Source organism: Pleurodeles waltl, chromosome 9 (genome assembly GCF_031143425.1).
Source record: "Pleurodeles waltl isolate 20211129_DDA chromosome 9, aPleWal1.hap1.20221129, whole genome shotgun sequence".
Taxonomy (NCBI): domain Eukaryota; kingdom Metazoa; phylum Chordata; class Amphibia; order Caudata; family Salamandridae; genus Pleurodeles; species Pleurodeles waltl.
In genome coordinates, this window is record NC_090448.1 from 333,564,271 (window position 1) to 333,578,003 (window position 13,733).

A 13,733-nucleotide genomic window follows, 5' to 3' on the forward strand; every position below is an offset into this window, starting at 1 on the left:
ATGGGTGGGGCTATTCAGTGCTTATGATTATCAGCAGAGATTCCCTAAAGAAGTAGATATTCCTTGGGTACTAACTCCAGCACAACTGAAATCCAGGCAAAATGTTGGCCCCTAATTAGAAAACAATGGAAGATTATATACATTACTTCTAAGCTTAGAGTAAGTAAGCATCTTAGGTCAATATTGAATACATAGAACATTTAAATTATGAATAGTGTTAAAAGCACCCGAGCTATCCAGGAAAAATGTTCTCTGCAGACTGTGCCACTGAAAATAGCAATCTTGCCGTAAACACTTTTAAAGTCAGACTTTGTTTAACCAAGTAATCTTTTTCAGTCATGATGCACAGATAGTAACTGCATTCTCACTGTTACATGTGGGTGCATCTTAATGGGCAGCAATGATGTCAACTTATGCCTTTATAAGAATCAGTCTCTTGTTTTTTGGGGCATTCTAGTTGAAGGCAACCACGAAAATGAGGGTCTGTTGCTGGGAAGACCTGAAGAGGAGCCAGATCATCCAATCACAGAGAACTCGCTGCTAGAAATCCTTGATGGGATCATCATGATGTATAACCTCAGTGTACATCAGCAGCTTGGAAAGGCAAGTAGAAATTATTTTTTTTATTGATCCTTCTTAAGTAGGCAGTGGATGGGAGAAGACTGGAAATGTTCGCCAATAATAGGTGCTGCATTGCCTTTATTTCCACTACTACAAACCAGTTTCCTCATTTAGCTTGAGAACTAGTGTGCAGTTCACACCTAAAGACTTCACTATTGTGGCACAGGTACACGTGCCAACTTTCTTTTGGTTAGAAGATTTTTATTTTTATTTTATTTTTTACTGGAAATGAAAGGCTCCTTGTGTCCCAGCTTGCGGGAACATTATGGAGAACATAAGATTTTTTCACTTTGTGTTACCCTGCAGAGCAGTACATGGAATACATTTCAGATCTTCTAAAATATCTTTGACACCGGGGAAATATTGATTATACTTTGAGCCTCTTAGTAGGTCACTGTAGGAAATGTTGAGCCTCGTTTCTACCCCTCAACAATCCCGGAGGGTAATTATATACCTGTTCAATATCATCACCGCCAGTTACGGTATTTACAAGGTGCACAATTACAACACCTTTAAATTATATTTATCTCTGATGACCCAATAATACATTATTACTGTCTGCTTATCAGTGGCGTAGCGTGGGTTGTCAACACCCGGGGCAAGGCAAGTAATTTGCGCCCCCTTACCCGTGGATGTTAGCACTCGAGTCTCTTCCACTAGATTAGTTAAAGAAACCCTTACCCCCTAAGCACATGTATTGTTTGTTATGAAAATACTGATGTAATTAAAGTAAAATGCATCTAAATACAAGTTTATTTTCAAACACTTTATTGAGTGCGAACATGCATTACACATTCTCCATATTTTCAGCAGGTCTATGAATACAAATCTACAAATGTAGTAACCTAGCATGGGCCATGCTATTATATGTTGTCTCACAACCATCGTAAACGACAAAAAATATCAAGAACAAAAACTAAACATCAAAATGGAACCATACCCTGGAGATGATCCAAGACTGGGCTAGATGGAGCCAACTTCCTCAATCCTGTACCTCTAATTGTAATTCTTTAATAGAAGTGCAAGATATCAATCTGTATATACAGATTAATTTAAATTTGCCTTCTTTTAATTAGCGCAAATTTTTCAACAACGGAATTGAAATCTACATTAAAGTCTCTCTCAATGGACAGTATTGCTAGATTACTCAGTCTTTCTTGGCTCATTGTAGATCTCTGATATGTTTTAATTAGTTTAAGTTTTGAGAAACTTCTTTCACAACTCGCTGTAAAACAGTGATATTAAGAAAGATTCTTAATGTGACAACAAAGTTAGTTAAACTTTCTTGCAGCTTCCACTTATACATCCAGCGAAGCAAATCTAAAGCTGACCAGTTTGCAACCTGCTCATCAGAATTTACCTCCTTATACAAGATAATGTGGTACCAAAGTCGAGTTATTTCGGTGAGCATAGATGGAGCATTCAATTCTGTGTACTGAGCACACGTGTGCTGAATTTTTTCTTAATAAAATCATCTTTTCCAGTATCCAACAATGTTTGGATTTGCAAAAAAGCAAATCGCTGGTGAAGCATATTCATCTGCGTAGTACGTTTTTTAATTTCTGCCTGAAGCTGATCAATTGCTTCCAGTTGTTCTCTGCTTGTTTCCTGTATTAAGGTCAAGCCAGCATCGCAACTGTTCTCACCATCCATCTTCTTGCGTCTTCCAACTCTTCTCTCTGTAGGTATGCAATAGGTTTTGCATACCTGCAGAGCTTTCTCAGTTGCCTTTGACACTAGACTATCACGTTTTTCATGACAAAATAAAGCCAATGCTTTTAACTTTTGCACGCATTGATCAAGCGCAAGTCCTTCTTGCTGCAGGTAGATCTGAGTATCATTTACTTCGGTTAGTACTGGGTTCCAAAAATGCAAGAAAGAGAAAAAAACATATGTCATTATGCAAACTAAAAGACTTCCTGCATCACCCCTGGTTTCAGAGGTTTCTTCCGGCCCATCTCTCAACGCTTCCAAAGCGTCTATTATTTTCTCAGTGTGTTCAGCAAGTACGCATACAGCTTCATGCTTTGAACTCCATCTTGTGTTACACGATCGCTTTACACGAATTGGTACATGTTTCTTAAGGATATCCCACCTGTGGGTGGAGCTTGAGAAAAATGCATACACCTTTTCCACAGTGCCAAAGAAAGTAACAGACTTTGTCCCAACACCAACTGCATGCATCCCAGCAAGATTGAGCGAGTGATTGTTACATGGCACAAACATTGCTTTGGGATTTATATCCAAAATACGTTTTTGTACACCACTAATGTGTCCAGCCATAGTCGCAGCATTGTCGTATCCCTGGCCGTAGCAATGCTCTAGTTTAAGGCCATCAGCTTGCAACTTGTCACAAATTTGTTTTGTAATGACATCAGCTGATTTCCCATATAACTGAATAAAGTCAATGAAAGACTCTGTCAAATGGACTCCTGAATCTTCAATATGCACATATCGAATCACTTGGGACATTTGGTCAGTGTGTGAAATATCAGGAGTGCTATCAAACGTTATAGCAAAATACTTGGCCTTTATGATATTTTGAAAGATGACTGTTCGAATGTGATCGCCGAGCAGGCTAATAAACTCATTCTGGCTCTGTGGAGAGAGATAGGACACAATGTAACCATCTGTGCGTTGTACTCTGTGAAGATGTTGTTTGGCAACTGGGTCATATTTGGCGAGTAACTTGAAAGTTTCTAAGAAATTTCCACAGTTACCATCTGTATTTAAATCTTCAGAGTGACCACGTAAGGGTAAGGTTTGCCTGGCTAGATACAGAACACAATCAAGTATTCTGACTAAGATTGCCTTCCATTTTTCAAATGACCTCTGTTGTGCAAGCTGGGCAGCAGCATCAATAGTCTCCTGTTTATGCAGCCGCATTTCTAATTCTTTCCACATTGTAAATGCACTCAAGTGATATGAACTGCGCTCATGCTCTAGTAATCTAGGGCTTAACTTTCTCCATGCATTAAATCCACTTGACTTTTCAAATGAACTTTTCCCTTTAGCCTTCTGAAAAAGCATGCAAGGAAAGCAATATGCAGCATTGTTTACAGGAGAAAACACCAACCATGTCCTTAACATAGTCTCACCATTCTCCAAATGTATGTAGAACCAATCCTTGGAAAATGACCTGCCATTACTGTCTCTTGGAAACCATGCATCCTTATTCTGCAGTTCCTCTGTCCCTCGCCTGACAAGTTCAGTTTTCAAGGTTTCATCCATGGTTTCAGGCCAATAGCCAATATCAGTATAAACTTTTTGGTCAATATTTTCTGGCAGATTTGCCTGAGTATAAACATCCTTAGATGAAACTGTCTCTGCTTCTAATGCAGGAACAGGAATGTCCACCGACACAGGATCAGGATTATGAGTCTCCTGTGGTGCTGCTGATGGTCCTGCTGTAATTTCAGCAGTACTCACCAAAAACCGGTGAAGGCTCCTAGCTAACTTAGCTTGTTGCTCTGTCTCTATCTTTCTCCTTTTCCTGCCTTGTGCACCAGATTCTTTTTTGTATGGCATGATATAGGTGTAGTATTCTGCTAAAATTCTAAAAAAAGAAAATCACTTTCTTGCCTTGCTGCACTTTTAGCACCCCTTCATTGTATAACCATTTCTTTACTCTTAACATAATGTTTATTCACCTTCATGCCTATTGCCTTACTCTTTCAGCAAAAAAAAAAAAAAAATTAAAGGTTGCTAGACCCACTGGCTTACATCAACTTATGTTGAGCTGGAGCAGCTACATATGGATCGAAATCTGTCTCGTCACTGTTGAACCAACCAAACTTCAATCTATCTGGTCAGCTCACTGCCCCCTTTCATTGCAGAATGACCAGTGTGCCCCCTTTCAATGCAGAGAGACTTACCTGCAGCGGCGGCTTCTACTCAGTTCCCCGCGTCTCCTCGAGTCCTCCCGCCTCTTGCTCGGCAGCTCAGCCTCAGCCAATTGCATGCATTCGCCTTTCGGCCAATGAGGCAGTGGATCCCACTTCCTGATTGGCTAGGAGGAGGATCCGTGTGACAATAGCTAAATGTTTGCGACATTTAAGCAGTATTAAAACATTTTTAATTAAATAAACAATTATCAATGTATACCATAGATCCCATTTAGAGCAGGGTCCCCATAGATCCCCCTTTAGAGTAGGCCGATCCCCCTTTACAGCAGGGTCCCCCATAGATCCCCCTATAGAGCAGGCCAGGGTCCCCATAGATCCCCCTTAGAGCAGGCCAGGGCAGGTCCCCCATATAGATCTCCCCCCTTACAGCAGGCCAGGTTCCCCATAAAATAGATCCCCTCTCTGAGGATCCTCTATGAGTAGCGCTACATAATCATATGGCTCCATTTAAATACATTCTTCTGTGCCTTTTATGTCCACTGTCCACATATAGTTGCATACTATTCAGTGTTCTTCTTCTCACACACTCAGTCACTCAGTCTAGTCACTACTACTAGCACTACACAGCCAGCCCACTGAGCCCAGTACTACTCCAGTCAGTCCTGACTCCTGTCACTCGTGACTCCTACCTTTTTTTTCACCGGCTGTCCCGGACCCGGTCACAGCAGTCAGCAGGCTAGGTTTTCTCCTCCAGGTCCTCCTAGGTTTTCATCCTGCAGCGTCTGTCGCCACTGGCTCTCTCCTCTCTGGCCTGTGTCACCTGCCGCCGCTGCCAGCTTCTTCTTGACGCTGCCTGGGCTGGTCTGGTGTGGTTCTCTTCCGCGCTCAGCGCTGCGCTGGGCGGCCGCTGCACTGTCCCTCCCCCAGATAGTCCCTCGCTTTCTCTCCGCACCGCACGCCTGGCACCCCCCCCCCCCTCCACAGTGGGCGGCGACCCGGCGGCTCGGATCGGATTCGCACAGCCAGCACTGCAGTGAAAGAGAGTGAGTGAGACAGGCAGGGGCAGAGAGCTGCGCCCCAGATGTTGCGCCCGGTGCGGCCGGCCCCCCCTGCACCCCACACGCTACGCCACTGCTGCTTATTCCCTTTCCAGATGTACAAACCTGAAACTTGCGGTGCTTGCCCACGCGATCTGTACCACGTTTTTCCTGTTTTCACACAAATCCAGATAATAAGTGGGACAGTAATAAAGCACCGGTTATAATATTGATTTGGGCGGGGGAAAGTGATCGCGCACTAATTGGAATTTGCTTCAGAGTTAGAATGAGGACTTTTGTGTCTCGTTTCGGAAATTGTCTCTCGCCTCATGGTGCGGCTCTTTGGAGCCGCCCAGCCTTGGCCCTTGAACCAGCCCTGAAAGCAGGGATACAAGTCCACTACTTTTCATAGACATGATCTGTACTCATAGACTTAATCCGTTCTAAGGTGGGGCATATTCTTAATGTAAGATATCGATGTTACAATACCATTCGTTCCCCATGACACCCACTTCCCTAACCCCTCAAGCAGACATCGAAAAGCCTACACAAGCAGTTGGCAACTGAAAGCTTGAGCAGGTTGAGAGCATAAGTTTAGTGTTATCACCCTTGTCACCTCTTCCTTCCTGAAAATGTGCTTCTGTGTAAAAGTGCTCCAGGTTGTAATGAATCACTTCGTTAGGCGGTGCAGCTATCTTTTTAACACTCTGTTAGTGATATCACTGTAGTATAACTCCCAAGGAAGGGTGCTTTAATGTGGCCAACAATAATTAAATGCACGCACACACACACTTGTAACAAAAGGTATTTCTTTTAACAGTTATACGCTTAAAGATTATATGACATAATTGACAAATCCTGTCTCATTGCACAATATCCACAGAAGTTTACATTTTTATGATTATTGATTTGTTTTTGATTATTGATATGGACAGAAATCTGAATATGGCTCTTTGAGTCTTGTTATACTCTTATTTTGATGTTAGGGAAAGTGAACTATGTGGTAAACTAAGGGCCTGATTTAGAAATCGATGGACTGGTTACTCCGTCCGCCGAAATCTAAATATCATAGCATATAATGGGATATAGATTTCGGCGGATGGGATACCCGTCATCGTTGTGACGGACTAACCCATCCGCCGACTTCTAAATCAGGTCCTAAACTGGCGGGGGCGGAATGAATTGGGAGGAATCCCTGCTAGAGTAGGTTTCAGTACGACTGCAGAGAACTGTTCTATATAGGCGTTTTCTGGCAAATCTTTCCGTAGGACACACGACTTGCCGTAGATTGCCTCCCCTTTTTTTATTAGAGAGTTATACCACTTTCTTACCTTCTTGATTTCTTCCAAGTGTGCCTTTCTGTGGATTAGAGTTTTTAGCTCCTCTCCATGTATTTTTCGCTTCTTCTCAAGCCAACATTGTTATTTATTTTTCTGTAGGTCATTGGTCTATTTTTGCCTTGCGTTCTTCTTACTAATGGAATTAATGAACAAATAAGTTTTTGGTACCAGGACAGCCAGTCGCTCTTGGGGGAGATTTCGTGCTCCTAATCCTTTTACTATTTTATTTGTTTTTTTTTTGTACTTTTGCTATTCTTCCCGTTTAAATTCCAATGACGAGATTCCATCTCTTTCCACCTTGTTGTCAAGTGGCCAGGTGCTGTCAAGCCCTGTATTTCTGTTGCCTCAGATGATATATTTTCTTTGGGTGGAATTTGTTGTCATTATCCATTCTCCGGGTTTTCCTGAAGTTTTAATATCTCAACCATTCCTCAACCCTGAGGGAAATGTAGTTGATTACACTTTGTTCTGCACACGCATTATTGGTTGGAATTTTGGTATTATTTCCTTTTGTGTCCTTATTTGGTTACTGTAGGCACAGGATGCCTTGCATAGTCTTCAGCTGGACAGGTTGTTCCGAGTAGTTCCCCCAGTGTCCCATTTTACTATTAAAATCATCGCATAAGAGGATTAGTTGGTTGGTCTCAATGGTTGCTTTTGGCCTCTCTGATGGCTCTTAGGAGTTTTGTAAAATCCTCCGTCGTCTTCTGTTGGGCATTAATGTTTGATGTCCTTAGAGTGGAGTTGTCTAATACGGTGATGTCACACATATGAAAATTCTTATGCAGATTATCACAGGCTTCTGTTTTGGTGCAGTTTTCAGTTCTACAGTCTGCATGAAGGCCACCACAGTTTCTCCTGTGAGACAGTTGTGTGGCACATTTTGTGCAATTAATATAGTTTGGGATTACTTGTGAAGATGTAGTCCATGTTTCTTTCAGAACTGAAGTCTCACAGTCTGTCAGAAAACTCCATCAGGTCAGGGTCATCTAGTATTTGTGGAATGCCATCTTGATTGTCTTTTGGAGGTACTATGGGGGATGCTTTGGTGTATTCGGCTGAAAGTCTTGTTCAGGATCTTTGCCTACATAATGCATTTTTCTTTTATTTTAGAGTCGCTAGCTTGAAGTAGATTACATTTTTGAATTTTGGGGAATGCTTCCGTTCGGGGTTCCTTCTCTCTCTGCGTTTTATGATTTTAACAGTTCAGTCTTTCAGATACAATCTGTTGGGTTTAGTTGTGTTGGTATAGGTTTATGAGCAGGGCTGACTTTCCCTTTTGCCTTTGTGCGTTGTGTCCCACTAGGCCCAGATTAACTTATAATCACTCATATTTGATTTTTTGAAAAGTGATTAGTAAGCGGGCTGATTTCAGCATGTATTGTAAAAGATTCGTTTTACCTGTACCTACGAGAATTAATCCACCTAAGGGCAGAGTGCTTAATCATGTCTCTTTTTAGGGTCGAGCCTGCGTTGCATGCTCTCGCGCATGCGTATCGCAGCGAGGCGCTTTTGTATTTACAAAAGGGCTCGGAGCCCTGTCAACTTCACGTAAGTGTTCTTTATTGGTTCGTGGGCTTGCCTAATAAAATCTGCTTGCTTTCATTAGTCGAAGGCAAGCATACGTCATGCCTTTTCCAGTGGCTAGCCCTCCTCGAGCGCAGCGACCAAGTACAGAAAGCATGCGTGGCTCGCTGTTTTCCATCGGGCTCGTGGACTTCTTTTTCTCTAATTTACAAGCGCGATCTCGCTTGGCAGAAGTCGAGCGCTTTAGATACTTAATTTCACTTTTTCGGGTTGTGTACACAAATGCACTTTTGCCTGATAGGTGAAAAGTCGGGTTAGGAGTTTACAACGCAATCAGCTCTAACATGAGCAAACGCGAGACCCGTTGCATTGTAAATGCTTGTTTAATACTGTTTTTATTAAGATTTTTCCATCAGAACACTGCAAAGACAGGATTCCTTTGCCAACTGCGGCCCTCTCCTGTTTACACCTCCACCACCTCTCCACCCCCTCCAGGCGTTTTGGGAAGCACCAGTGTCTCAATCCGAAACAAAATGTTCTCACCATGGGCTCCATACTCTGTCAAATTTCTTTGTCCACCCCCAGTGCGGACCACCCTTTCCGTCTCCATACAGTGCATGATCCCCATACCACATTATTTCAGAGTGGGGCGGGAGGGGGGGTCTCAGACTATGCTAGCCCTTAGCAATGTCTCGCTTCGCCAGGGCAAAACCCAGTGCACAACAAATGAGCTGTTTCCTGGGAAGGTCCACATCATTAGGAATGGCCAATATAAGTAAATGGGGCTATTGGGATCTGTACCCCTAGAACGGGATCAACTTTGAGGGGACCTTCCGCCAAAATTACTGAATGTATGAATAGTCCCATATTGTGTGGCGAAAGAAGCCCTCCCCTTCCCCAGATCGCAAACAACATAGGTCATCCTCCTATTTCTCTCTGAGGGGTCGGAGATTGGCCTATTTATAAATGTATGACGTGTATATGAAAGGGCCTTGAATGTCATCTTTTCCGACGGTATCCTATCGTCTATTGAGCTACAGTCTAATAACTTTTCCCATTGTATCCCTGCAGCATTCAACGTGTGCCAGACCTGGAGGTATCTGAACAGTTGAGAATCTCTTATTTCAGGCTCCTTCTGTAGGTATTGGCAGGATTTCCTACTCTCCCTTCCTGCTAGGTCTCCAAGGGTCGAGATGCCTATGAGGTCCCACAGCTTCACCCTAATGACCTCTCTGAGCTCCTGCAATCGATTGCTCACTTCTTGCCCCTTCAACCCACATAGTCAATTGCCTTGTACCAGGCCCCGAGAAATGCCTTCCTTGAGCCCATCAAAGGGATCCACAGGGTCCTCCATAGATATAGTGAAAATGAGATTTCCTTTCTGTAGGAACGCACCCTTTTTGGCATGGGGAGTGTAGGAAAGTGCCTCTTTTGACCTGGTCACACCACACATGTTGCCTGGTTTCCCTGTGCAATTGCGTTTGAAAGTGCATTGGGTCCCTCCTAAACAAGTCCTCAATGTCAGATCTCTTCCACTAAAATTGTGCAGTCGTTTCTCCCAATTTGCAAACCTTTAGCTACCACTATAAATCCCGAGTAAATGGTACCCCTGGTACCTAGGGAATGGGGTACTAAAGGAACGGAACTGAGAGCTGCAGCACAAATTGTGCCACCCTGAGGGACCCCCTCACTAATTGCACATAGGGCTGCTTTTGCAGGCTGCGTGTCTTAATGCAAAACTAAAATGAAAACACAAAATGACACAGCTGTGTGTCCTTTCCCCTTTACACTGCATACAATATATGTAAGTCAGCCCTTTAACAGGCCTTCCAGCACTAAAGGCAAGGTGCGTAATATTGCATGTGAGGGCATACCTGCATGAGCAGAAATGCCCCAGCTATGTTTTTATCAATTCTCAGGCATAGTAAGTGAACAGTGAAGCCATTTAAGTACATGTGCTGGACACCTGTCATTACGAGTTCGCCAGCTACATGATGTTTGGTATCAAACCTCTTGTATTAATAAACCCTCATTGAATCCAGTGATCGATTTATTAATACATGCACTCAGAGGGCGCCTTAAACCTGAAAACCTACCAACTCCTGGTGTGGGCAATCACTGGTCAAAACCAGTACAGTCACCTTAGACAGAGCTCAGGCCCCCTGATGTGAGAGCCAATGCTTTCGAGGGCTCTGAACAAAGGCCTGCTCTGGGCAGAGAGTGTGACCTACTCTCCCAGGCAGGATGGACATTTCAGGGCGGGGAGCTTCAAAGGCCTTGCCACCTTTGAAATGCGACCCAGGCCTCTCCAAATGGTGGAGGAGGTTGACCCCCAGTTCCTGACCCCACTTTTGGCGGCAGGACTGGTGGGAAAATTAGGTAAATTAGGAGGAGTGCCCAATTCATGGACAAACTGAAGTGGACACTACTTTTTAAATTTCTCCATCTTGTATGAAAGAAGTAGGCCAGTAGGGTTACAGTTATGCCCATTTCCAAAGGAAGTCATTGGAAGGGTGTAGTCACCCTAAAGGTGAGTATGCCATTGGCTACCACCTGGCACTCACTGTAACGCACCAAAATTCAGTATTTAGGTGGCACCCATGAACCCAAGAATCAGATTCCTGTTGACCTAAGAAGAGCCAGACAACACAGACGTCGCCTAGCAGAGAAAACTGAAGACACCCGCTGACTTGGCCCCAGCCCTGCCAGCCTTTCTGCAGCCTTCAAAGAACCTGCGCCCAGAAGACGACTTGTCCTTCAGCCTGGTGACCTTCAAATCCTTGGGAGGACTTGCCTTCAATGAAGACCAAGAATTCCAGTGGACAGTGGACCTGTCCAAAACAAACCATCTCTAAAGAAGAAGGTCTCTGCCTGAGGAATAGCACAATGGCTAGCCTGGAACCACTTCTGCACCCAAAGCTCCCAGCCCGAGTCCAAGTGGCTCACCAGTCCAGTGAAGGTTCCTTAGCGCTTCTGACCAAGAGTCCCCGTGGGCTGACCCCTGCTGGAATCCACAGTGATGTCTGCAGCCCAAATCCGAGGACTCCCTCTGACCACAACCTGCCTGGTAAGCTTTTTCTGATGCCAAAAGACACCTCTGCACCTGGAGCCACTGGGCCTTGGGGAGCTGGACCGTCTGTGCCCCTTTGACCCCTGGCATCTCTACTTACCTGGGCAGCTGTGGGTTGACCTCACCCAGCCTCCTGGCTTGATCCTGTAGCCTGTTTCTGAAAGTGATCTCCTCCATTGAATAACAACGGTCGCACAACATTGTGTTGGCACTCTGCACCCAGCTGCTGCTCTGCACTGAAGAGCGTGGGTCCATTGTACAGAATTGGGCTGTCTCAGTTGGATTGCATTGGGTGCCCGACGCTGTGTTGGCACTCTGCACCTGGCCGCTGTGGGTGTAAGTTTGGTGATGGCTTGTGGCCCCCCTGGTGCTCACCTCAACCCCCAGAGACCAACCTGTGATACCACTTGTACTTACCTGGAAGCACCAACTCCAACCTCTGCACCCAGCCGCCCCCATGCCCCTGTGGGTGCACTCTTGGTACCAACCTGAACCTTGGCCGGTGCTAGTCTAAAACCCTGAAGGCTGGGATTGTAAGTTGTGTACTTATCTATGAAGATGCATTCTTGTTTTTCTCCCGTAGGTTAATATTGAAGACTCTGAAAAATGCACTGTCGATTTTTGAAACAGCAAAGTATTTTTTATTTAAAAACTGCTATAGTATATATAGAAGCAACTGTTATTTTTCTAAATTGGTCTCCGATTTATTCTTTGAGTATGTCTGTCATTTATGGCCTCTGTGAGTACAACAAATGCTTAACACGACTCCTCGATTAGCCTAACTGCTGGTCCACACTACCACAAAAGGAGCACTCGACCTATCTATTTCTGCCTCTGCAAACCTTTGGGGATCCACTGGACTCTCCACACAGTGTACTTCATTTTAGTGCACTATAATAGAGAGCCACCTTCCTACAGTTAACCCCCAGTTTTTGCCTGGTATCTGATGTAATTTCCACTGAAAGTGCACAGGCTCCTGGTAATCAGGCCCGCAGTGCCAGATCTCCTTTCCCAAAACTGCACAGTTTTTTCCCCAATTAGAAAAAAGTTTGGCACCCTCTCAGACCCTAGTAAATGATACCCCTGGTGTCTGGGGTATTTAAGAGGGTCTATATGGGCTTCAGCACAAATTGTGCCATCCTAATCACACCTCACCAAGCACATGAGAGGCTGCCATTGCAGGCTGCGTGTCTTGTTGCAGACAAAAGTGAAAACATGACATGGCACACAGCCTGTGTGCCATGTCCCCTAACACTGGATTTAGAGGTATTATATGGGGTGCCAGGTGGTAGCCAATGGGCTACTTACCTTTAGGAGAACTGCACCATTTTTATGACCACTACCACTGGGATATGGGCATAACCCTAACCCTAGTGGCCTAATTCCTTCCAAACAAGATGAAGGAATTTCCAAAGTATTGTCCACTTCAGCTTGTCCACCTTAGGGGTGGGACTGGCAGGAAGTGGGCCCTCCTCCTAATTTAACTAATTTTCCTTCGTGTGCTGCTGCCAAAAGTGGGGTCAGGACAGGGAAGCTGGTCATCTGCACCATCTGGAGAGACCTGGGTCGCATTACAAAGGCAGAAAGACCTTTGAAGCATCCTGCACTGAAATGTCCATCCTGCCTAGGAGAGGAAGGTAACACTTCTGCCCAGAGCAGACTTTTGTCTCAGGCCCTCAAGAGTGCTGGCCACATCTGCTCCTGCATATATCCCCTCACATGTACTATAATGCACCCTGGCCTAGGGCTGTAAGGCCTCCTAGAGGGGTGACCTACATATTTTGCAGTGTTTAGGGGACATGGCACACAGGCTTTGTGCCGTGTTGTGTTTTCAATTTTGGAAGCGCCTTGTCAGAGAGCCTGCAATGGCAGTCTGCATATGGTTGGTGCTGGGTCCCTCAGAGTGGCACAAGTTGTGCTGCAGCTCTGAGGGGCCCTCTTCAGTACCCATACCCTATGTACCAGGGGATCATGGGGGTCTGAATGCCTGGTCACTTGGGGATCAAGTGACCAGGTGTCTCGTTTTAGGGAAGGAACACTGGCACTGCAGACCTGGTTAGCTGGAGCCCAGTTCATGTAATTTCAAGTAGCATCTAAAAACCAGGCAAAAAGTGTCAGGGGTACTGGAACCAGAAACCAGCTCCCTACACCCACACTAACACAAAACAGAGTGTTAGTACTATCCACTTTTGCCACTGCAAACCAATTGGGGATCCACTGGACTCTGCATTGTGTGCCTCTTTTTAGTGCATCATATAGAGCCAACGTCCTACACTTTCCATCAAGTGTCACT

General features: G+C 44.7%; 1 protein-coding gene across 2 annotated transcripts in view; it reads left to right on the forward strand.

The window, feature by feature from the left end:
• RNF123 (ring finger protein 123) overlaps positions 1–13,733 on the forward strand; it is a 1,441,353-nt gene that overhangs the window by 681,305 nt on the left and 746,315 nt on the right. For both annotated transcript variants that reach the window (XM_069206868.1, XM_069206867.1), the window contains exon 24: positions 458–603. In XM_069206868.1, the coding sequence (XP_069062969.1) occupies positions 458–603 (146 nt within the window). The remainder of the gene's footprint in view (positions 1–457; positions 604–13,733) is intronic.